The sequence below is a fragment of the Rhizophagus irregularis genome, chromosome 20 (assembly GCF_026210795.1).
Source record: "Rhizophagus irregularis chromosome 20, complete sequence".
NCBI classification, from domain to species: Eukaryota; Fungi; Glomeromycota; class Glomeromycetes; order Glomerales; family Glomeraceae; genus Rhizophagus; species Rhizophagus irregularis.
The window spans coordinates 635,099-661,895 of record NC_089448.1 but is presented as its reverse complement, the minus strand read 5'-3'; the positions used below and the strand labels follow the sequence as shown (position 1 = coordinate 661,895).

At 25.6% G+C, this 26,797-nt stretch overlaps 7 protein-coding genes across 7 annotated transcripts; 3 read left to right on the top strand and 4 right to left on the bottom strand.

Annotated features, from left to right (window-relative positions):
- Window positions 1–3,915: 3,915 nt before the first annotated feature.
- OCT59_012783 (uncharacterized protein) lies at window positions 3,916–5,530 on the bottom strand (the record flags this gene model as incomplete). The annotated part of the gene is made up of 1 exon (XM_066140363.1): window positions 3,916–5,530. The coding sequence occupies one exon, from the start codon at window positions 5,528–5,530 to the stop codon at window positions 4,046–4,048; it is 1,485 nt and encodes a 494-aa protein (XP_066001248.1). The 3' UTR covers window positions 3,916–4,045.
- Window positions 5,531–6,978: 1,448 nt separating this feature from the next.
- OCT59_012782 (uncharacterized protein) lies at window positions 6,979–8,457 on the bottom strand (the record flags this gene model as incomplete). Its single annotated transcript, XM_066140362.1, has 1 exon — window positions 6,979–8,457. The coding sequence occupies one exon, from the start codon at window positions 8,455–8,457 to the stop codon at window positions 6,979–6,981; it is 1,479 nt and encodes a 492-aa protein (XP_066001247.1).
- A 1,271-nt stretch (window positions 8,458–9,728) lies between these two features.
- OCT59_012781 (uncharacterized protein) lies at window positions 9,729–10,474 on the top strand (the record flags this gene model as incomplete). The annotated part of the gene is made up of 3 exons (XM_066140361.1): window positions 9,729–9,749; window positions 10,085–10,181; window positions 10,242–10,474. The coding sequence occupies 3 exons, from the start codon at window positions 9,729–9,731 to the stop codon at window positions 10,472–10,474; spliced, it is 351 nt and encodes a 116-aa protein (XP_066001246.1).
- A 2,398-nt stretch (window positions 10,475–12,872) lies between these two features.
- On the top strand, window positions 12,873–15,211 carry OCT59_012780 (uncharacterized protein; the record flags this gene model as incomplete). Its single annotated transcript, XM_066140360.1, has 5 exons — window positions 12,873–13,242; window positions 13,313–13,656; window positions 13,738–13,861; window positions 13,934–15,130; window positions 15,192–15,211. 5 exons carry the CDS (start codon window positions 12,873–12,875, stop codon window positions 15,209–15,211), a joined length of 2,055 nt encoding a protein of 684 aa, XP_066001245.1.
- A 1,325-nt stretch (window positions 15,212–16,536) lies between these two features.
- On the top strand, window positions 16,537–17,041 carry OCT59_012779 (uncharacterized protein; the record flags this gene model as incomplete). The annotated part of the gene is made up of 3 exons (XM_025321045.2): window positions 16,537–16,551; window positions 16,622–16,695; window positions 16,777–17,041. 3 exons carry the CDS (start codon window positions 16,537–16,539, stop codon window positions 17,039–17,041), a joined length of 354 nt encoding a protein of 117 aa, XP_025169926.2.
- Window positions 17,042–21,530: 4,489 nt separating this feature from the next.
- Window positions 21,531–23,201, bottom strand: OCT59_012778 (uncharacterized protein; the record flags this gene model as incomplete). The annotated part of the gene is made up of 1 exon (XM_066140359.1): window positions 21,531–23,201. The coding sequence occupies one exon, from the start codon at window positions 23,199–23,201 to the stop codon at window positions 21,717–21,719; it is 1,485 nt and encodes a 494-aa protein (XP_066001244.1). The 3' UTR covers window positions 21,531–21,716.
- A 380-nt stretch (window positions 23,202–23,581) lies between these two features.
- Window positions 23,582–25,075, bottom strand: OCT59_012777 (uncharacterized protein; the record flags this gene model as incomplete). Its single annotated transcript, XM_066140358.1, has 1 exon — window positions 23,582–25,075. One exon carries the CDS (start codon window positions 25,073–25,075, stop codon window positions 23,582–23,584), a length of 1,494 nt encoding a protein of 497 aa, XP_066001243.1.
- Window positions 25,076–26,797: the final 1,722 nt, after the last annotated feature.

Here is a 26,797-nt window from a genome sequence, read left to right as displayed (position 1 = left end):
ATAGGTTGTAATTCTTTTTATAGACCGAAATTTTTTCTGAAATTTTTATAAAGATTTTTTTTTTTCAAACTAAAAAAAAAATGATTTTAGTTTTTTTTTAAAATTGAGTCTAATTTTTTTTCATTTTATTTTTACGCTGAATTTTTTTTATTACTTATGAATTCCCAACCTCTATATTTGCTATTGATTATATTGATCATGCGATCTTGTATTTCTAAGCAGTCCAGGTTTGACTCTCCGCAAACTATTTTTTTTTTACTTTTTTTTTAAAAAAAACAAACTTACTACGTGACGCAATAGTTTTTTTATCGAGATCACCTTCGTCAGAGTCATATGATATCTAATTTTTCTAAATCAGAGTTAGTAAAGATGACTCATATATCAAACTCTCACAATAGACTATAAATATTTTGTAAAAGGGGACACCTTTCTAACAAAAAAAAAAACTCTTACCAAAAAAAAACTCTAACAGACAGGAAACAACTGTCTGTTGTTTCCGCGTTTAAACTCTCCTAACAAAAAAAAAAAGATAACGCTAACTCTAACAGATAGGAAATGTTGTTTCCGAGTTCCAAACCCCTCCTAACAAAAAAAAGATGACGCTAACTCCTAACCCGAAAGTTTATGATGTTCGCTTCAGCGCTCTTGAAGAAATTAAACAAATAATTTTCGTAATTATCAAGAACCATTTTATAAATTTTGTATTATACTCCTCAAAATAAATAAATAAATAAATAATGACACTGAATTTTATCTCTTCTTTTCTGACTTCAAAATAGAAAGAATTATCTCGGGTTTAACGTCTTTAGAGGGTTGCAAATAGATGACTGATGCCCATCATATGAGAACCCACCCCAAGGTTATATCTTTAAAAGTGGAGCCTTGGTTAAGGTACCTGAATATAAATCATCAGGTTCAAATTCACCGTCTTGAAGATATGGTAATCTGACAAGTGCTCTGGAGCCACTCTTGCAAAGGATCTGATGATGGTCATAATAGAGAATATAAATGGTGGTGAAGGATACCATAATATATATAGTCACTCCCGAAATGTATGCTTATCCAGCCCAGTATTCCAAGAACCCATTCAACAACTCGTTGCACCTGAAAAACAATTTGTTATCGGAAAAAAATTTTCCGCGGAGTCACGTGACTTCGAATGACGTCTCGTCATCCCTTTTCCGGACCTCCAATATTAAAGGTATGTCGAACTGTTTTCGTAAAGCTAAAGAGAGTGGGCTTTTGCCTGCCCTCATTTCTGGTGAAGGTGAACAAGTGGATGCAATGATCAAGGAAGTTATGGCAACCTTGTGAGCTGGCAGGTCTATCTATGATAACTCTGTTAACTGACGGACCTGGCTGAGATACGAATAAGATCTTCTCAGTGTTGAGGTCTACTGTTCCACAATGAGGAATAGTTATGTATCTTCCTCAACTTTGACTCATGCAATTGATTTGTTCTCATTGAGGACTTTTGGATTCAGAGAACTGGAAGCGCTTCGTGGCCACAGTTTTACTGTGAACGTCCTTCTCTGTTTTCAGAATTTCTGGATGATAACAAATCTTTGTGTGTCCAGGAGAGATGTCAGTGAAAGGACACAATAACCTAAAGCTGTGTTTTTGTAAGTTCTTTCAAACAGATACTCGTAGCTTTACCTTTTATTGTGCAGTTTTCAGGAACGGACGGTGAAAATATCGACACTAATATATAGGAAGAAGATCCGAACTGCTTCGTTATGTTACTTGATACTTTAGAAGGATACTGCCTCACGTCACCTACTAGATGGTGGGACGAAATTTTTAAGTAGAGTACTTAGCGAAAGCTAACCATTCCTTTTAATTTATAGATGTCCCACAAGAAATGTTAATTTATAGGGACCTGTGGAATGGCATGAGCGGAAAGAAATTCAACAAAGAGAATTCTGCTTCAAGAAATTAAATCGGTTCTTATTGTTTCAATAGAGAATGTTCACATACTTTTTTCGTAAATTATGCATCAATTTTTCTAGGAACAGTAATATTAATTTCTAAAATTTGACTGGTATGTCTAGTATTTATATTTTAAAGTTGATATTGTATTTGTTATAGATTCAAATCTAAAAAATTCTTGATTAATACATTATTTTAATCAATTTATAAGTATGGAAACCATTTTCCTAGAAATCTTCCAAGAATTTAATTTCTCATACCGTAAATTATTGATAGCGATCTAAGTGGTATTTTCAACAGCTATAATGTCTAAATTTTGAGAGACTTCAGTAAATTTATTAAGTTCAGGGAAATGCATTAAAATTATCCTTTTCAATAATTAATACATAACGTTTGATAAGTTTACTTTAGATGACCTCCGCTATTTTCAATCAAACTGGAAGCCGCATTTAATGAAATATAATCTCTGTCTCAGGTCGCTATATATTAACGAGATTAATCAATTCTTAGTAAAAAGTCGAAATCATCAGCTTTTAATTTTGGAAGTATTTGTTTGTTGGCGATTGAGATTATATGACTTTTTTTTAATTTAAGAAGAATTTCCTTATAAGAGTTTTCGGTAATATAATCACCTTCGAATTCATCTTACCAAGTACTTAAATTCTTCCAAAATTCAACTAGTTTAGTAATTCTGTAACTTTTTTTTTTCGTATTAGCGAAGATGTACGGTATATTGACAGATGCGTAAAAGTATGAAAATCAAAATCAACAGACTGAGATGTATCATGTTTTAATTCGCAGTGATTTAAAACGAAGCATAATTTAACGTTTAATAGTAAAAGCGAACACGTTAATTTTTTTTTTAAAAAAAAATTAAATTTCATGATTTTGAATTTATATATTTTATATTTTTTATGTTATTAACAATGATGAGCCTCTATAAATGTTGACAAATCTATTGATGGAACACATTTTAATTCAAAGAGTGATTCAAAATGAAGCCTAGCTTGCGGAAAATAAGATATTTGATGTTCACTTTATCTCATATCCAAATACATCAATTCCGGACGTTTCTTCATAAAGAGATCATAAAACTCTTGTTGCAAAAACAATTGAGTATTTGATCAATAGAAATTATAGTTTCATTAATACTTCTACACAAAGATAAATAATTAAACAAAAGTGATTGGTGTGAAACTGACGGTAATTTTGTTCCTTGTTTCGTCAGGAATTCTTTAATATCATTAGATAAATAGGAAGCAATAGTGATGAAAAAATAATTTTTATACTTAGATTTAATATTATATTACCAAGGATTCCTTCATAAAATTAAAATCACAGTTTCACGTTAAACTCTATTAACCATTAGACATGATAAGAAGGATTTTGAATCATCTAGTTTTTCTTCAAATAATAAGAAGAGATTAAGTTTGGACATCCTTTGTCCAAAAGTACCAAAAATAATAAAGTTTTAGATTAATCTTTTATAATTTGAATGAGGGAATTTTATATGATATTATAATTAAGGTTACAGTCATTTCTTATGCCAAGGGTTAGTTACTTTACGGCAAAGTCACGGCAAGATACAACATATGATGTAATCCAAAATTTTTTATATTAATCTATCTTGTTTATTGATCTCTACCAGTGATTAATTACTACATTTAATTTTTGGCCAAAAATTACAATTTGGCCAGTGTTAAAATTAAATTACTAACCTAATATCTTATACGTACAATCGTACATATGACAAAAGGTAGTATCACTTTTACGACATTGACGTAGCGACGTAAGAGGTAAGAACTGCAACCTAATTATAATAATATTTTTTTTTTTTAAAAAAAAAAAATAAATAAAATGAAAAGTGAGAAAACTATTACCGATTTATATAATAAACAACGGTGTCAAATTAGATTATCATAATAATGATTGAGTAATGGCATATAAATTAGAAATCATTGGGTAGTAAATTTGGAAAAAAAAAACTTCTAAGATTACAAGTTGAATTAAAATCATTTATTAAATGAATACTTGAACTTAATATTTTATGTTTACAATGTTTATACAGTATATTAATTTCTAACGAAGATACAAAATGTTGATGTTATTTATACAATTATACTTTAAATTCTACATTCATTACATCCATATAAGATTCACTTCTAAAATCTTTGATTATTCCGTTATTTTTATAGTTATCAATCAATTTTTTATAATCCTCTTCTTCATAAATATTATTATGTGACGAAATATAACTGGATATAAGTATGGAAATTGCACAACCTTCCCATTTTCTTAAGAATTCCTCCAAGACTTCCAAAGAGAATTTAAAATCACCATAAAATCTAATTTCCTTAATGTTAGTTGGTTTTGAACTAATTAATATTTTTAATAAAATTTCTCCATATTCTAAAACTTTTTCATCATAAAATGATTCTTCATATGTATGATCAAATATAACTAATAATAGTAACTTTAAATTTTGACAAACTTTTAGTAATTCTTCAATTTCAGCGTAATGCTCCTCTGATGGTGAAAATGCAAGAGATAAACATTCAATTGAAGGACAATTCTTACGAACATTACGTATAAAAACAAGAGAATCTTCAACGAAACTATCTACATTATCTTCAAATTCAAAAGGCTCTAATAAAATTTTCTTTAGATGTCCACCACTATTTTCAATTATAATTGAAGCTGCTTCTAAATTGTAATGTTCTATTTTAAGGATCTCAAGGTCACGATATACACACTTTTTTAATTGTTCTTCATTGAAATTAGAAAAATTAGTTATCAACGTTTTAAGTTTATGAAGTTTCGGAAGTACCTTTGGCAATGTGTGATCAATATGCATAAAATATAATACTAAATGATTAATACTGTTTGCGTTTTTTTCTAATGCAAGAAGAATCTCTGGTCCAGGAACATATAAATCATCATCATCTCTCCATTCAAAATACTTTAAATTTTTCTGAGCTCCAATTAATTCAGCAATACCATGATAATCATTTGGGTTTATATTAATAATGATAAGTCTCTGTATATATTGACATATCTGTGCCAATCCATAAAAATATGAAGAATCAATTGATGTGTCACATCTTAATTCACAAAGTGATTCAAAACGAAACCTAGCTTCTGGGAAATAAAATATTTGATGCCTAATAAATTTCATATCCAAATACTTTAACTCTGGAAATTTCTTCATAAAGAGACGGTAAAATTCTTGTTGCAAAATAAATTGATTATAAGCTAAAGAAGATCCAATAGAAGTTATAATTCTGATAGTACTAACATTAATACTTCTACAAAAAGATAAGTAATCAAACAAAAGTGATTTGTTTGAAAATGACGGTAATTTTGTTCCTTGTCTTGTTAGGAATTCTTTAATATCATCAGATAAATAAGAAGCAATAATGTTGAATAAATAACCTTTATTATTACGATAATCAATATCATAACACCAAGGATTCTTCCATAAAATTGGAATCACGGTTTCACACCAAATTCTATTGATCATTAGACATGAAAAGAGAGATTTTGAATCATCTTGTAATTCTTCAAATATTAAAATAAGAATATCTTCATTGAGTTTTGACATTCTTTATCTAAAAATAATGAAAAATGTTTTAGAATAAATTTTTTGTAATTGAAATATTTTTTTTAAAGATGACTTTAGTATAATTTTACAAAATTTAAATATTTTTTTTTTTAAAAAAAAAAAAAAAAAAAAAAAGAAACGAAAAACTGTCTTTATAAATGAGATTGCTCTGTGCGACCATTATGATGTTTCACATGAAAAGATTAAACATTACGTCAATTAGCAGGGATCTTACAATCGCATAATAAAGGTTAAAAACCACTTATTTATTATTATTATATTTGTAGTACCGTAATATTAATTTTTAGTAAAAATACATTAAATTATAAAATTTTGACTTTAGCGAAGGTGGGCTTAGTATTTATATTTTAAAGTTGATATTGTATTTATTTTAGATTCAAATCTAAAAAAATCTTTGATTACCACATTATTTTTTTTATTTATTAATCGATTTTTTATAGTTAATGGAACCAATTTCTAAGAATTTCTAATTTCTCGTACCGTAATTATTTAATGCCGATCTAAGCTGAGAGTATTTTTAACAGCTATGATATACACTGAACTATAAATAATGGCTAAATTTTGATAAATTTTTTAAATTCAGGAAATGCATTATAATATTTTGATAAAATTTACTTTAGACGGTCTCCGCTATTTTCAATCATACTGGAAGCCGCATTTAATGAAATATAATTTATGTCTCAAGGTCGAGATAGATTAACGAGATTAATTAATTCTTAGTAAAAAAAGTCGAAATCGTTAACTAATTAATGCTTTTAATTTATAAATTTTTTAGAAGTATTTGTTTGTGGGCGATTGAATTATCTGCTTTTTAATTCAAGAAGGATTTCTATATAAGAATTTTCGGTAATAATCATCCTCGAATTCATCTTGTCATTTAGAATCATACTGTACTTGAATTCTTTCAAAATTCAACCAGTTAACGTTAACAATTCTATAATTTTTTTGTCTTCGTATTAGGAAATTAACAGACTGAGATGAATCACGCAAAATAATTTAAAACGAAGCTTAGCCAACATGATATTTTGACGTTTAATTGTTGTAAAAATGAACTCGTTCAATATTGTCCCGCTTTGATAATTTTTTTTAATTTTTTAAATTAAAAAAACTAAGTTTCATAGTTTTGAAATTATTTTTATACTTTTTTATTAGAAAAAAAGAACTTTTTTTACAATGGTATGTATGATTATTATTATTATTAATCAGCCGTACATGTAAAATTGGATAATAAGGAAGTTTCTATTGCCTAATAAATAAATCCACAACTACAACGCATTTTTAACGTAATAAACTTACAATAATTTATAAATAATAAAATATATTTCCTAGATTATTACTATAAAATTTATAATATTCATGGATAATATAAACAACAAACAATTTTATTTTAAATACTAACATAATAACAAAATGTGATAACATAGTATTCATATCTTAAAATCCATATCTCCTACATTCATTGAAGATTCATGTCTAAAACTTTTAATTATTCCGTTATTTTTATATTTATTAATCAATTTTACATAATTTTCTCCTTCATAAAGAGGATCGGATGTAAGTATGGAAAGTGGACGACCTTTCCAATTTTCTAAGAATTCTTCCAAGGCTTCCAAAGAGAATTTAATATGATCAAAAAATCTAATTTCTTTTAAATTAGTTGGCGCTGATCTAATTAATGTATTTAATACTTCTTTCCCATTTTCTAAATTTTTTTCATCAGTTTCTAACTCATCCATGATACATATAATTAATAATAATGACTTTAAATTTTGACAAACTTTTAGTAATTTTTCAAATTCACTAAAATGTTGCTTTGACGATGAAAATACAAGAGACAAATATTCAATCAAGGGACAATTTTCGTAAATTTTACGAATAAAAATGAGGGAATATTCATTAAAGTTTTTATAATATTCATAATAATAATATTCACAAGGGTCTATTGTAATTTTCTTTATATGTCCTCCACTATTTTCAATTATAATTGAATTTGCTTTTAAACAATAATATTCTACTCTAAAGACCTCAAGATCACGATAAACACACTTTTTTGATTGTTCCTCACTGAAAGCCTCAAAACTAGTTATCAATGATTTTAGTTTATGAAGTTTTGGGAGTACTTTTTGCAATGTGCGATCTAAATAGTCTAAATATATTTCTAAATGATCGATAGTATCTGCCTTTTTTTCTAATGCAAGAAGAATTTCTTTATAAGGATCTATTTTAGAGATAAAACCATCAAATTCATCCATCCATTCAAAATACTTTAAATTTTTTTGAACTTCAATTAATTTAACAATTCCAAGATTAGTTTTGTTAATATTATTAATAATGGTGAGCTTCTGTATATGTTGACAAATACGTGCTAATCCATAAAAGTATGAAATGTCGATAGATGTATCACATTTTAATTCATAGAGTGATTCAAACCGGAGTTTAGCTTCTGGAAAATAAAATATTTGATACTCGAGTGATCTCATATCCAAATACTTCAATTCTGAACATTTCTTCATAACGAGACCATAAAATTCTTGTTGTAAAAACAATCGATGATCTACTGAAGAAGATCCAATAGAAATTATAGAGTTTATAATATTTACATTAATGCTTCTACAGAAAGATAAATAATCAAACAAAAGTGATTGACATGAAATTGACAATAATTGAATTCCTAGTCTTGTTAAAAATTCTTTAATATCATTAGATAAATAAGAAGCAATAATTGTAAATAAATAATTTTTATTATAATAATTAATACCATGGTAGTTCCAAGGATTCCTCCATAAAATTGGAATCACAGTTTCACACCAAAGTCTATTAACCATTAGACATGAAAAGAGAGATTTTGAATCGTCTTGTAATTCTTCAAATAATAAGAAAAGAATATCTTTATTGAGTTTAGACATTCTCTATTTTCAAGTTTAATGAATCTTTTATAATTGGAATAACCTAATTTTATATGGTATCCGGATAATGATATATATTTATATAATTTTTTTTTTTTTTAAGCAAAATTTGAAACTATCATTAATTTATATAATAAACAACGGAAATAAACTCCGGTCGAATTAGATTATTTTGTGCGACCATAATGATGATCGAATAATGTTAAACAACATTAGCCCTGTTGATCTAATTTTCCGTGTAACATAACACAAAACTTTTTTTTTTTTAATTCAAAGAATCGATAATTATAATCATCTTCGAATTCATCTTGTTATTTAGAATACTTAAATTCGTCCGAAATTCAACTAATTTAACAATCCTATAATTTTTTTGTTTTCGTATTTTAACAATCCATATAAGTATGAAGAAATCAACAGACTGAGATGAATCACGCAAAATGATTTAACGCCAACATAATATGACGTTTAATTGTTGTAAAAATGAACTAGTTCAATATTTTCATGGTTTGATAATTTTTTTTTAATTAAGAAAACTGAAGTTTCATAGCTTTGAAATTATATTTTTTATACTTTGTTATTTAAACAAAAAATACAATGGTATGATTAATTGCTAATATTATTTATTAATGAACCGTACATGTAAAATTGGATATGGATAAATAAGGGTGAAGTGAGAAGTTTCCAACACATTTTTAACGGTATAAACTTATAACAATTAATATATTTTCTAGATTATATATGTACATTACTATATCAAGTCTATAATATTCTTCTGATAAAATATATAAACAACAAACAATTCAATTTTGAGTGGCATCATAGTTTTTGTATATTGATATCCACGTAAAACTTATAAGGCAATACTCCATAAATTCCTTCTTGTTTAGCTGATTGCTTTTCATTATTTGCTATTATCAGTTGGACGCTTGTGTAAATTTTATGATATTACAGGTATGGATCCTTTGTATATGTTATTTCGTAACATATCTGTAACTTTAATAGTAGTAATATATATTACGAACAGTAAATGAATTATCATACCAGCAAATTAGTGATTATAACTGTAAATAAATAACCATACGTAACGGTATCAACAAAACGTAACGTAATTATTTAAATAATACCGGTATTAAAAATATGTTAAAATATCAGATTGATTAGATTGATTAGATTAATATTAGACTCAAACTCATGTTATAAATTACAAGTATATTCACATAAATCAAATAAGACAATTTTTCGATTTACTTACAGAATAAACGATTCTATATATGTATGTGTCTATTGATATCGTAATGCGTCAAGAATTCGAATGATTTGTGTGATGTAGCAATTATGACATTCGATTTATTTAACTTTTTAATAATTTTTAACGCGAAAACAAAACTATAAACATGTCAGATAAACTTTTAGCTTTACGACACAAAAAGGCCTTAGAACTACTGCAAATGCCAGGAACGAAAGAGCATTTGGAGGAGTTGGCCAGAAAATCTATTAATATAACTGCACTAAAAAAGTGACAGGAAGCAGGTGAACCATTTGAAGAAGACGACGAAGTTTTAGTTATTTATAATCACTAGAACATTTAAATCTCAATATATTAAAATGTTATCTGTTGAACTTTTAGCATTCAAAGAGTATAACTGAGTATAAGGAAATCGAAGTTCGTAAAAATGGCGTTAACTTTGAATCAGTTGGAGAAGTTATTAGAACAAAATCAGCTGGTAAGTCTATTTAAAGTTCTACTGATTAGTACCAAACTCTCATGTCTTTTTAACTTTAAGGAGCCGGAGGACGTAATTTTGCCAATGGAGAAGAACGAAGGTCTGGAAATATGTTTAGGATTTACGCCAACAAGGATGATAAAACCGGGAAGGCTAGCTCGTCTCATACTCCCAGAGCCAGAGAACAACCCCTTTTAACCAAATATAAGAACGATAAAGAAAATGAACTATATTTGCGTCCAACGCCACTTATTCAAGTTGGAGATCTTATACATAAAGAAGAATCTTTATAGCTTTAATTTTACCGAGAATCCGGGATACGATCGCTTAACATACAGCTTATGTGAATTGAGTGGCTATATAACTAATGTAGTAATGTAAATTGAAATTTTGTCTTTGTTTATGCGAATAAAATTATGGTAGCGCAAGTTGCAAAAATTTTTCATATCACCAAATATTTCTTACATGATTAATGGCAATTTGGTAACCTTCTTAAAAGAATGAACCAAAATTATATATTATTACATACCTTTATGGAATAGGGAGAAAAAACAAAATCATTATAATTTCCATTCGATCATACGGTTTGATGTTTCGACCAAATATTCATTTGTTTACAATGTTACGCTAAAATTTTTATTATGACATCATAGTACAAAAATTTTACCCTTTTATTTTGTGGCATTAACTAGAATATGCATTTTGCAGGGGACTTCGTCCCTCATTGCTTAATTTTCTGTATTGAAATATTCAAATTTAATCTATAAGTTGCATTTTGCTAGCATTTACAAAAATAATCAAAATTTAATTAGTAATTTTTTTTTTTTAAAAAGATTTTTTTAATAAATTACTAGCTGTAGCCTGTTGCGTTGCAATGGGATTAATTATTGAAAAGAAACATTCCTGAAAAGTTTTGTACTATAATGATCTATTGCTATTAAAAAAAATTTTTTAACAAAAAATTTTACGTTCTATTGGTGTTATTAAAAAAAAAAATTATTATATAATTTCTGTCTTGTGTATTATACTGCTCTATTATCATTGGAAAAAAAAATTTTAAAAAAAAATCTGAAATTTTTGTTATACCTATACAAAGCGATGCAATAAATTTAGAGAAATTTTGTACATGTCACGTTTCATATAGATTTACCAGTAATTTACTATCACTGGCTTCCTTCCTTCCATTTTTAACAGATTAAATCTAATTAAAATGTATGTTACAGAAATTAGTTCCAATTTCCATGAAGTGTATATGTCATTTGAAATTTACAAATTTCCATTATATAAATGTAATTTAAAGTGTAATAAAATCATCTTTATATATCATTTAAATTTATGCCATTTTTTTATATTATAAAGAAATATTAATGAAATTCTGCTCATATTTGCAATGCAAGTATATAGCTAAGATGTTAATAATAAATACAAGAAATACAGCATATCCATATAAATACTGTATAATTGATTGGGTGATTGTCGCCTGGGCGATCATCGCATGGGGTCAAATATGTCACATGATGTACAGTAAATTTATTAATCGGCTGACGGCTTGATTTTTTTAACTTAGCTAATTTAATGATTGCAGAATTTTATAATGATACGATACTACTGAAAAATTTTTAAATTTGAATATCTTTTAAATTGTGAGCATGTAACACATAGTATTCATATCTAAAAATCTATATTTGCTACATTCGTTCAACGTCAAATAGTGTATATATTAGCTATTGGGTACTGTAAGGGCTGAATTTACCTAGTAAAATTATTAATTTTAGGCCGCAGTATTATATAAAATTTTAATGTTTTAAATTTACTGCGGTCCGAAATGACGTTGTCTGCGATGACGTTATCTAAGAGAATTTTATTTTATTGGTTAATTATTATAAAGTAATATGATCAAGAAATATTGAAAATATAATTTTATATTTCATAGATTTGTTCAAGGAAATTATTATTTTAATTTGTTCTTAAATTTTCATAAATATATTTTATGTATTTTATTGAATTAGTAAACTTAGAAATTCTTTTCTTTCTTAAAATTTTTTTTTATTTTCATATTTATTTTTATTTTCGTTAAGAGACTCGGGAAATGTTATAATTTTTATTTTATAACAAAGGATTTATTTTTGTAGCTAAACGTCCTTATTACGAAACTTTTTTTAAAAATACATTACACAATTAACACAGCCCGATAATCAAAAGTATGTAACCATTTTCCTAATAAGGATTTCTAGACTATTTTTATATTATAGTTTAAGATAAATAAATAATTATTGTATTTAGTTACCGAAAAAAGAAAAGTGTCGTTTTTAAAAAAGACATATTTTCATTTGAGATTTCCTTATATATATGTACAACCATGCACAAAAAAAATACTTAAAATTGATCACGAAAAATTTTTTGTCGAAAGTTTATCATTGCTCAATTAGCTTTTCACAATAAAAAAAAATTTTTTTTTTTAATGCAAGAGGCGAAATTTACGTACAGATTTATACATATATTTTAAACTCAATTAACTTTTCATAATAAAAAAAATTTTTTTTTTTTTATGCAAGAGGCGAAATTTTACGTACTGTATATCCATGCATATTTACACGTGTTTCAAATAAAAAAAAGGATATAATCACCAATGGACGATATAAAAAATAATTTCTTTAGTAATAAATTTATATATTTATAAACGATTACCAAATGAGCGACAATTCAGTAATCGAAATTGACGATGATACTAACAAAATCGAAATCGAAGTTGATAAAATTGATGTTGATAAAATATTTATCTTCGATGATGAACCACATAAACCACATAATGGCAAACCTATTACTATGATAGAAATATCACCAAATGAAAAATACCTTATTACTTATAGTGAAGAAGATCGTTCAATTGTTGGTTGGAATGTTGAAGATATAGATAAGGTTCAACTTAAATTTCATAAAACTGTTGAAATTTATAGATATATCAAAAGGACTGCATATGATATTTATGTAAGAAGTTTATGTGTTTCTGATGATAAGAAACTTGTTGGTATTTATGATCATGATAATAAAAAAAGTTTTAGTAAGTAATAATTGTTTGATTATGTAATTATTAAATTATGGAAATTGATATTTATTTTAATGTTTTTTAGTAATCGATATGAATAATGAAGATAATAAAATTGCATTAAATTTAGAAATAGATGCTTCAAATTATTATTGTACCTTTAATTCAAAAGGTGAATTTATTTTATATAGTTTAGTCTACATTAATCGTAATATTGGGGAACATAAAATTATTTGGATTTATTCCACACAAACTAAAAATGACAAATGGGAATGTAAGAGATTTTACAAGATACCCGAAGATTATGAATTAATTAGTATATCAAAATATGATAAAGTTTACCTGTTTTCAAATGATTACATTTATAAATGGAATATTAATACTGAGAAAAGTGTAAAAATATTCGATAATAATAAGTATAAGAATAAGGTAATAAATATTATAAAATTTATTTTCAAACCAATCGATGTTAAATTATAATTAAATATATTAAATACTATTTATTTTTAGTTTGAAACAAAAAATATTAGATTATTCAGTAATGAAAAGTTTATTTTCCTAAAAATCAATGATAAAATCATCGTTTATTCAATCGAATTGAGAATTCCTATTGCTACTTTGGATATAAATGATGGTAACCATTTTTAAAAAATTTTATTTATACTTTAATAATTATTACTCATTAAATCATTATTTTTTCATCTAGATATTCAGCTATATAATTTTATGAATCATACTGGTTTATTTCTTTTACCTTCTTTATTCTATTATACACCAGATAAAGAAATCAAATATTGCTGGAACAATAAATACAAAAATAGTTTTAATCAAACTTTATTTGATAAATCAACTTATTATCAAACAAAGTATGTGTTTGGAATCCTAAATGAACGTGTTTGGAAATCTAAATTTGACGAAAAGATGTCAAAGACGAACTTTTCATCCGAAAAGTCTGATGAATTAAATAAAGAAAATAATAAAATTGTTGAATGTGATGAATACTTAAATGTTCATTCATTTAATCTATATAATATGGATACTGTGTCTACATTATTTCAAGAAGCCATAGCAAATGATAGAGAAGAATCAATCGAATTAACTGGAAATTTAATTAAATGGTATATACATATCAATATTGATGACGGTAAAATTAAACTGGAAGTTTTCAAAAAAATTAATACTAAATGGGAATCAATTAGCACGAGAACTGAAAATTTTCCTTATAAATTTAAAAAATCCTATGAAAAGCATGAATTAATTGCGAGCTCATTATTAAATAATGATGATATTGTTATATTGATATCATTTGGTATTCTTATTTATACTTTTAGTGAAAATAACAAATCTAGTGAAAATGAAAAATCTAGTGAAAAAGTCAAATCTATTTTTTTAAACTACTTTTATTTTATCGATCCATATAAAAATTATAACAAGAAAAAATATATGAAAACACTTCAACATTGCAAAAGAATATTTTCAAAATCTACTTTGCCATTACCAACTTATGATAGTTTTAGATTAGATGGATGGATTTCAGATGTAATAAATAATAAATCAAGTCTTTTGAAATATGGAGTTGAATTATTAAAATTTGCAATTAAGGAACATAAGTTAGAATTAATTGATGATATTTATAAAAAATGTATGGCTTGTTTTAAAGAGGATTTAATGAACAATAAGTCATTTTTAAGCATTATCACTTCTGCAATGCCATTACTAGATGAATATTATCCAGAATATATTCTAAAATATTCATCAGAAACGAACATGATCATAGATTCTTCTTTTTATAGTATAGAGCATCGAAATAAAAATTTTCATCTTTATTCTTTTTTTCAATCTCCTCAAATAGCTAATTTATCAAAATCTCTTTTATGGACAAAATGGCATAATAAACGTTTTTGTAATTTTCGTATAAAATGGTGGAAGAAGTTCTTGTTATTTTTGTTTTTACGGTTTATTAGATGGACTATTCAAACTTTAATAATACTTTTAACTTTACCCCTTTATTTGGCTACATTTTATATTTTATCAAAATACAATTTTATTAATAATATTTCCTTTTCAACATCCTCTGATATTTATTTCTATATTAAACTTAAAATTGAAAAATATATAACAACAACACCAACAATTACTTTTATGATTCCTTATATTAATTTTGTTAATTATTCAAAAGATTATAATTGGTTTTTAGAGTTAATTAAACCTCAACCTAGTCCATTTACTGAAACAATAAATAGAAATATTTATAAAACATGGAATGGAGAAGCATTAATTAATTTCAAATGGAATGCTTATGGAAAATATTATTATGCAATTATTTGGATTTTATTTATGACTTTGCTCGGATGCTTTACTACTGCTGCAACAATTCCTCAGCAATATATTAATAAAGAAGTTAGACAACAACTTTTTATTGCTTCAATTATACTTGGATCTATTCATCTGATCTTTGAAATTCGTCAATTTTGTTATAATATTACTAAGTGGTTCTATAATTTTTGGAATATTTTTGGTAAATATGATGTTTAATTTAATTATTTTACTACGTTTAAGAAAATGAAATTAATTATATAATATTTTATTATTGCAGATATAATTGCTTATGTGCTTTCAATTTACACTTCTATTTATTGGCTTCAAACAAATGATAGGAATAATAATAAGTATCTAATTCAATTGCTTTCTTTTTCATGCTTATTTTTGGATATAAAATTTTTATTATTTTTTAGAGCATTTGAATATTTTGGTGTATATTTTGCAATTATTATTAGTGTTGGAAAAAAGATTTTTTCTTTTTTATTAGTCTTATTTATCATTATAATAAGTTTTGCACATGCATTTTATATTTTATTATCACCAAAATCTGAAATTTCACTTGAACAATATAATACAAATAATAACAATGATCCAAACAATCCTTGGAATTTAGCTCCTAGTTATAGTCAAATTGATAATAATGGAAATATAAATTCCAACCCACTCATGATTCAAATTCCTGATAAGAATACAAACATGTTTATAGATATTAAAACTTCTCTTTTTGCTATATATTTATTTTTGATAGGTATATTTAAATTTTTCATAATTATGTAAATATATATAATATTTTCTAATATTTTTAAGCAATTCTTCTTATCAATAGGTGATTCAAGTGCATTATCTAATTGGCCATATACAGAAAATCCATCAATTGCAGTATTGATTGTTTTATTTTCCCTTTTAGTTGTTGTATATCTTATGAACTTGTTAATTGGATTACTCAATATAGCAATTGAAGAAGATAATAATAGAGTCTCATATTTAATGCAGAAGGCAGAGGTAAATAATAATATTATTAATCATTCCATTTCTGTAAATATACTAATATATCTCGATTTATTTTTTAAAGATTTTGGCTGAGATTGAGTTATTTTACCTGTTACCACATCAGAGACGTTGGAAAACATGGTTTCCTGAAGTAATGTATGTAATTTTACTTTTAAACAAACTTAATGTCATGATTTTATTGATTTTTATTAATTATTCGAATTTTTTTTTTTCAAGACATTATTATGCTGACGTTGATAAGACACGAGTAGAAATTAAAAGATTGATTAAAGAGGGTGAATGGGATACTAAGGAATTCACAGAGATGCGGAAAAATTTATTCAAAGTACTTCGAATTGAACATAATCTTAATGACAATGAGGTAATGTTGGAGAAATTAAAATCACATGATGAAAAATTAGAGAAGTTAGATAAGTTAGAGAAATTAGAAGAGAAATTAGAGAAATTAGAGAAATTATTAGAAGAAAAACATGCAAAATAATTTAAATATTATGTTAGTTTTATAATTTGATCACTGGAATTATAGATAGTTTATTAAATAGACCAGTTTGTAATCAATTATAAGAATTAAATAAATGTATTTTATGCTTTTTCTTTAATCACATAAATTCCCTAAATTATTAATTTTGATTTTTTTTTAAAAAAAAAAGTTTGATAATATTGAAAAATTTTCATTGTATAACACAGTATTACTTGCATAATTAATCTTACTAACATGATATGAAAATAAATAGAGAAAATGACGTGGAAAGTGGAAGTAAATCTCTTGATCATTTTGGCGTAGTCTATCATTTTTACAGTTGAAAAAAAATTTTTATAGATCCTAAATAACTTAATAACAAATATTAAAAATTTCAGTCATTTAAAATACTGTATACAAACAATAAAAAAAAAAACTCAATTATATTAACTTCAGTTAAATAATTAGTGTTCGGGTCTGGTCGGGTTTTGAGGTGTATCGAACTCGATCCGAGCGTAAAGTGCGTAAAGTAATGACCCGAATTCGACTTGACCCAATTATAGTCTGACTCGGATAACCCGGGTTCGACCCGTCAAGTTGTATTTACAGCTGTTTTCATAAGACCTGGGACAAACTAAATTTTTGAACCTGAACCGCCGATCCGCCGATCCGCCGACCTGGTATTTTTAGCTGGGCACGTGATCCAGATTTATTTGTAAAATAAATAACAACTGAATCGGGTTCAAAAATTTATTTTGTCCCAGGTCTTATGAAAACAGCTGTAATATAAAAAAATTTAAATTTTAAAAATATAATCGGTTGCTCAGGTTAAAGTAAAGGTATAACCCGACTCGACGGTCGGATCGAGTTCATGCGGGTTACGGTCATCAAATCGTGCGACCCCAACCCGACCCCTAAATACGAGTCGGGTCAATAACCTGGGTTTGATTTGACCCTTTCGGAATACTATTAAATCTGTTTTATCAAGATAAGAAAAAATTCCTTTGATAATTATTATTCCTTTGATAATTATTATTATTACTAGATTAATTACATTTTGATGATCAATTTTACCATCAAAAAATTTATTTTTATGGATTGTAATAACTCCGATGAGAAATTCTCAGATATTACTTATTAATAAGAAAAAGCAAATAATTTCATTCATTTGAAACATATAAACAATAAAAAAGTTCTCAATTGTAATAATTATTTATCATGGAAAAAAAAAAATTCTTTGAATTATTAGATTCATTTTTTAACGTTAAAAAACTATTTTTATAGATCATAATAACCCGATGAGAAATTCTTCAGATAATTACTGATTTATTGTTAACTAAATAATCATCAAAAAATTTTAACAAATCTTGGATTGTATTCTGTACAGTCTCTAGGATTTTTTTCAAATTTCAGCTTGATTATAATTTGATCTTAATCACTTGGTTGATTTTTTTTTATAATTTTTGATTTATCATTCAAAAAAAAAAAATTAACTTACTTTTTAAAGTTTAAACCATTTTTGCGTGGTAAGTATTGAAATGTACTATACGGCATACGTATCAAGTACGTATACATATACAAATTTTGATTTTTACCGATTTTCTTTTTAGGATGCCAATCCTCATTTTTGGCATCGATTTACTAATTACATAATACATCTTTAATCCTTTTTAGTCCTAACAAATCCTTTAGTGGAGTAACTAATTTTATGAACCTGTAACTTATTGCGCTGTAATATACAATATACTGCTCATCCATGGCCTTTTCCATTTTTTGTTACATGCCTGTCTTTCTTTACATAATCTTTTTTTATTTTGTTCGGGCACCTCATCATGCAAACAGTTTGATTATATTACAACACTGACCTAAAAGGTAAAAGGTAAAATAATGAAAAAATAATTAGGAAGAAAGAAATAAAAATCGGAAAAAAGGATCGTAGCAATCAATCTACTAAAATTTTTTTATTGAAATTTAATTAATTAAAATATATAAAAATTGGTGAATAAATCGAAATAAAATTTAGAAAAAAAAACTGAAGAAAAAATTCTTTTTTATTTAAAATCACTATACTACTTTTCATCTTACCACTGCGCAAAACCATACAAACATGCAGTGCAAAATTATAGTATTTTAAATGTTTTAAAATATTATAGATTAAAATAATTCGTATTAAGAAAATTTGTGCAAATATTGCAATATCAATTCATTTAATCTTACGAATATTTTAAATATTTAATAATAAAAATTTTTATTTATATTTTTAAGTAATTTTAATGAGATCATTACATCTAAGAAGATCCCTAACGTTCTTATGTTCTTATCTCCCATTACACTTGTTAAACTAAAAAGCATAAAAAAATTTATTACTTGATCGTTAAAGATGTATATATTAGCGTTAATATTCAGTAAATTATATTTATTATACAGTATGTAAAATAAAAAATTTGTTAAATGTAGTAATTATCTTTGAAAATAAAAGTTTGAAAAAATTATATTTTAAAATTTCATAATAATCAACGAGTAAATAAAAAAAATTAACTGAAAATTAAAATTTGGAAACATTTCAGTCTATAAGAACGAAAAAAAAGGTATTTTTTTAAAAAAATAATAAATTACCTGGTTATAAAAACCGATATGTATATATATATATATATATATATATTGAAAAAAAGCAATTTTACTTTAACAAGATAGGCTTTGGCAATAGCTGAAAATAAATGTGATTAATAAGAAATTAAAATTTTCATTAATTAGCAAAAAAAATATTAAAATTTCATTAACCGGAAAAAAAAAATTCTGTTTAAAAGAAAAGGCCAAAGTGCCAAACCTAAAAAAGATAAGTGAAAAAAAAAATAAAAAAAAGTTGAAAAAAATTAAATTTAAAAAAATTTTCGGTTTAAAAAACCAAACCGAAAAAGGAAAGTTTGAAGTTAAAAAAAACCCCAAAAAACGTTGACTTTCCCAGCGTAACCTGAAAAAAATGTCACGAAAAATCACGTGACATTTTTTTGTCACTACCGTCACACCCCACTGCGTTTCCATTTTCTATAAGTACTGTATCTGAGGGACTTAGTTTTTTTCGAGTAGGTAAAAACTTATTCGTCACACCTTATTCGTCACAAGTGCGCCACACTTAATTTCAGTCAAGTTGCGTAATGCCGGCCATTTCGTGACATTTTTTTCAGGTTACGCTAGGGAAGTCAAAAACGTTCTGTTGCGGCTGATGGATGATCTCGTCCCACGCAGGATAATAATTTCATTAGCCGGAATTGGAGAATTGGAACGTACTGTACATATGGCCTAATAGTATATCTCGCGTTTCACATTACACAATTCAATTTATTTATACTGGAGGATAATCTAAACGTCAAGAATATAGATAATTTAACCACGGTCTGAAACTTTTCAGTTTTTATGTTCAGCGAGTGTCCACTTCTCAATAAATAATGGTCATCTAAATCAACGTCTCATGTATTAATTACTGATAATATTAAATGGAAGATCTTTCTCTTTCACACGCAAAAGATTATGAAACTACTCTTCAATTGAATGTTTATTACTCTCGTTTTTATTATTAAAGGTACATTTCACTAAATTTAAAAAATTACTAATATCTATCAAAATTTACTTATTAATAATTAATATAATGTCAGCGTCAATCAAAAAGAAACGCAAAATACCGAACGGTTCGTGTCAAAATTGCGGCTTTCTTTACTATCTCAAGTTTTAACCGGAGCCTATAGGCTTACACCTTAGACGATGTTAATGCTCAATTGTTTTCTGAGATTACTATTATACTAGAAGTCGAATTTCATAAAATATAATCTAACTTAATTTTTAAAGTCTCAAGCTTAAGGTCACGATAGGTTAACATGTTTACAGTTGTTTTCATAAGTTACGGGACACTCGGAATTTTTGTCTCTTGCCAAAAGTAACTCTGTAAAACTCGGTAGAGATTAAAATAAGATAAAAATAACAACGCTGTACTCGATAATTTATATGATTTTGTGCCCGTAACTTGCTGTAATCAATTCACGGTAATATATATCAATTACCAAATATTTTTAATTTTTCTAAGCAATTGTTTGTATACTCTTGATTACCTGACTTTTTTTCTAATTCAAAAAAATTTCTTATAAGAGTTTTCTATCATCTTCGAATTTATCTTTCCATTCAAAGTACTTCAAATTCTTCCGGATTCCAATTAGTTTAACAATTTTATGAATAATTTTGTTCCCGTATTAACTGTATTAGAGTTAATTTCTGCATGTATTGAGATTTGAGAGATACGTGTTAATTTTTAATAACGAACTCATTCAATATTATTTTCGTTCTGATAAATTTCATTAAAGTTTAAAATGTGTTTATCACATAATATTATGAAATTATTAACAAAAAAGAACTTTTTTATAATGATACCAACATTATTTATTAATAAGCAGTAAAAATATGAGAAATTTCAATTACGTAATAATCACACAACTACGTAAAAAATTTTCTTAAATGGTTTAAGTTAATAAATCTATAATTGTTTCTATTTTATTAAAATAAATACAAATTCTATTTAAATATTTAAATGTGAATGAAATTGCGTTACTATAAAATGTTGTTAATATTTATAGTATTAATTTCTAATAACTAACATTTTTAATTTTAAAATGCTAACATTATATATAAAAATGTGACAACATAGTATTCATATCTTAAAATCCATGTCACCTACATTTGTAGAACATTCATGTCTAAAACTCTTAATTATTCCATTATTTTTATATTTATTAATCAATTTTAAATAATCATCTCCTTCATAAAGAGAATCAGATGTAAGTATAGAAAGTGAACGACCTTTCCAATTTCCAAAGAATTCTTCCAAGTCTTCTAAGGAGAATTTAATATGATCAAAGAATCTAATTTCTTTTAAGTTAGACGGAGCTGATTTAATTAATATATTCAATACTTGTTTTCCATTTTCTAAAATCTTTTCATCAGTTTCTGTTTCATCCAAATTATATATAATTAATAATAATGATTTCAAATTTTGACATACTTTTAATAATTTTTCAAATTCAATAAAATGTTGCTTTGATGGTGAAAATATAAGAGATAAATATTCAATTGAAGGACAATTTTCATAAATCTTACGAATAAGAATGAGAGAATATTCATTAAAATTTTCATAATAATCATAAGCATAAGAATCACAATAATCTACTAAAATTTTCTTTAAATGTCCACCACTATTTTGAATTATAATAGAATTTTCTTTTAAATCATAATGTTCTATTCTAAAGGTCTCAAGATCACGATAAACGCATTTTTTTAATTGTTCTTCATTAAAATAACTAAAATCATTAATTATCAATGTTTTTAATTTACGAAATTCTGGAAGTACTTTTTGTAACGATCGATCAGTATATAAAAAAAATATTTCTAAATGATTGATAATATCTGCCTTTTTTTCTAATGCAAGAAGAATTTCTTTATAAGGATTTAATCCGGGACCATAAAACTCATGATCATCATGCCATTCAAAATACTTTAAATTCTTTTGGACTTCAATTAATTTAGCAATTCCAAAATTATTATTCTCCGTGTTTATATTATTAACAATGATGATTTTCTGTATTTGTTGACAAATACGTGCTAATCCATAAAAATATGAAGAATTTATTGATGTATCACATTTTAATTCACAGAGAGATTCAAAATGAAACCCGGCTTCCGGAAAATAAAATATTTGATTCTCATTTGATATCATATCCAAATACTTCAATACTGAACATTTCTTAATAAAGAGATTATAAAATTCTTGTTGTAAAAGAAATTGATTATAAGCTAAAGAAGATCCAATAGAAATTATAGTATTTATAGTATTTATATTAATACTTCTACAGAAAGATAAATAATCAAATAAAAGTGATTGATGTGAAACTGTCGGTAATTTTGTTTCTTGTTTCGTTAGGAATTCTTTAATATCATCAGGTAAATAAGAAGCAATAATGTTGAACAAATTATTTTTATTCTTATATTTAATATTGTATCGCCAAGGATTCCTCCATAAAATTGGAATCACAGTTTCACACCAAAGTCTATTGACCATAAGACATGAAAAGAGGGATTTTGAATCATATTGTAATTCTTTAAATAATAAGAAAAGAATATCTTTATTGAGGTTGGACATTCTTTATATAATTTTATACGGTATTGAATTATAATATTTTTGTTTTTTTTTAAAAAAAAAAGAAAAAATAAAGAAAAAGGAAAAAATTTAAAAGAGTATAATGAACCTATTACTGGTTTTATATAATAACGAAAACGGATAACAAATTCCGGTCAAATTGGGATGATTTTGTGCGACCATGATGACGATCGAATATTTATGTTTCACAATCCAAACCAAATGCAAGAATTTTTTTATAATGATATAGAAATTAGTAAAATTTACATGGTATAACGCAAAAGTAAAAACCATTTATTAATTATTTGGACCTGATATATTAATTTCCAACGAAAATTTTTTTTTAAAAAAAAAATACATTATTTCTATTACTAAGGTGTTATTTATATCTTAGAGTCCATATTTACTACATTTGTATAAGTATCACATCTAAAATCTTTAATTATTCCATTATTTTTATATTTATTAATCAATTCTTTATATTCTTCATCTTCATAAATATAATAATTGGATGTAATTATTGAAAGTGTACGACCTTCCCATTTTTCAAAGAATTCCCCTAAAGCTCCTAAAGAAAATTTACAACCACCACAAAATCTAATTTCTTTTAAATTATTGTTTGATGTTGAATTAATTAATATTTTTAATAATTCTTGTCCATATTTTAAATTTTTTTCTTCATAAGAATAAGTTGAATCTTCATATGTATGATCAAATATAACTAATAATAATAATTTCAAATTTCGACAAACTTTTAATAATTTTTCAATTTCTTCAAAATGCTCATTTGATGGTGAAAATATAAGAGATAAATATTCAATTGAAGGACAATTTTTATGAATATTACGTATAAAAATAAGTGAATCTTCAATAAAGTTATCTACATCCTCTAATAATTCATAAGGTTCTAATAAGATTTTCTTTAATCGTTCTCCACTATTTTCAATTATAATAGAAGCTGCTTTTAAATTATAATGATTTATTTTGAAAATCTCAAGATCACGATATACACACATTTTTAATTGTTGTTCATCTAAGGACCCAAAACTAGTTATCAATGTTTTTAGTTTATGAAATTTTGGAAGTATCTTTTGTGATGAGCGACTAATATAAATAAAGTAAATATTTAAATGAGTAATATTATTTGCATTATTTTCTAATGCAAAAAGAATCTCTCTGTAAGAATCTTGATTTGGTCCAGGAACATATAAATCTTCATTATCTCTCCATTCAAAATACTTTAAATTTTTTTGAACTTCAATTAATTTAGCAATCCCATAATAATTTTTTGTTACGTTAGCAATAATAAGTCTCTGTATATATTGACATAACTGAGCTAATCCATAAAAATATGAAGAATCCGTTGATGTGTCACATTTTAATTCACAAAGTGATTCAAGACGAATCCTAGCTTCTGGAAAATAAAATATTTGATGTTTAATAGATTTCATATCAAAATACTTTAATTCTGGAAATTTCTTCATAAAGAGATTATAAAATTCTTGTTGTAAAAGAAATTGATTATAATCTAAAGGAGATCCAATAGAAGTTATATTACTTATAGTATCTACATTAATACTTCTACAGAAAGATAAATAATCGAACAAAAGTGATCGATATGAAACTAATGGTAATTGAATTCCTTGTCTTGTTAAGAATTCTTTAATATCATCGGATAAATAAGAAGTAATAATTGTAAATAAATAATTTTTTTTACTATAATCAATATCATAACACCAAGGATTCCTCCATAAAATTGGAATCCCAGTTTCACACCAAAGTCTATTTACCATTAAACATGAAAAGAGTGATTTTGAATCATCTTGTACTAATTCTTCAAATATTAAAAAAAGAATATCTTTATTAAGTTTCGACATTTTTTTAATCAAAAATAATCTTTTAATCACTTGGATTAATTTATATAGTAAATACAATTTTTCGTAATATCGAAATATTTAATTATAGAAAAATTTTTTTTTTAAAAAAAAAAAGTTTTAACGAATAAATGAAATACCGGAATAAAATTCCGGATTATTCATTAGTAACGTTTCACAAATAATAAATTTTACGTCATATTTTATTTTGGCAAAATTTTTTGTAATTTACCGAAATTATCCTTGTGATTTTTGATCAACTTGCATCATTTACATCATTTACATGCATACTGTATCACATGAAACTGCGGTCGAGAATTTTTTATATTAGCAATATTAATGTATGTACGGTATATATATTGTAACAAATCATGTAAAAAAAAAAATAAATTTATAACTCTAAAAAAAATTTTTCAGAAAAATGGTCACGTGCCTGAATTTTTTCGGATAAAAAATCATTTATCAGAGTTTTTTTTCAGAATATTTTTATAAGTCAAAAGATTAACGTCCCTTATAAAAAATTTTATCCATTATTTCTGTAAAAAACTCCGTAAAAATAAGCCTTTCATTGATCCATTCACGGAAAATGTAAATAATTCGATAAATTCCGTGATATAAGGTTATTAATTCCGGAAATATGAACCTTTTACGGAAAAATGATGGAATATAAAAAACGGACAGACTTTTTTATTACAGGGAAGGACATATTTAAAGCTTAAAAAAAAAATAAATTATGAAACGATCAATCAATTTTATAAATAGAACCAGACATAGAAATTATAGACATTCAAAAATTTAATTAATTAGTGTTAGCGTTATTTAATTAAGTTAAATCGATTTAGTTTTTCTTTTTCATTCTGTAAAATCTAGTTTATTGACTTGAACCAGGCCGAGCCGAAAAGTTTGAGTTTAAATGCTTGTGTTAGCCAATGATACTTTAATGACTACAAATTTCGATAATTTTTCAATTGCTGTAAAATGCTTTTTTGATTATGAAAATATAAGAGACAAATATTCAATCGAAAAAACAAATTTATATGAATATTAAATAAGAGAATCTTATGGAATTATTTGAGTCCTAATAAAATTTTCTTTAGATGTCATCCAAAATTGGGCATTGAACTTCTCAAAACTCTGCCAATACATCGGCTTTGATTTCCACCTTATAAGAATCTTTATTATCCGGATCTATTGTTTCCATCTCACGTTGGAAGTTTTTGTAAAAATACTCTAAAGTTCTTACGTGTTCTCCATCCTTATTTTCGTGTCAGTATTGGTGACGTTGGAGTTTGACATATTTGTTGTCAAATAGTTTCATATCCTTACCAATCTCAATTGCGTGATCCATATTATAATGGGAGCCGAATTTGTTTATATTTAGATTCTGTGATATATTCCCTCAAAGGTCCTTCGATTGTTCCAGCCCAGATGGGGATTGGATGATCTTCTCGATTACCGTTATTATGGACTTTAAATCGCTCTACAATCCCATTCCGTCCGTCGCTACCTACAAAAAGAAACTGTCCATAGATACTCAAGTAAACCATTGTAAGACACTTACCAGCGGCGGGCACTTGTACGATGGCGTGAATGTACTCATCCACAAGCGGTTGATCCAAAAAAAGTTTCTTAACAAAGAGGGTGGGTATCAATACCCTGCCTACAAAGAATTTTTTCAATATTATTTTCGGTATTCCAAATATACTGCAATATAAGTAAGGGGAG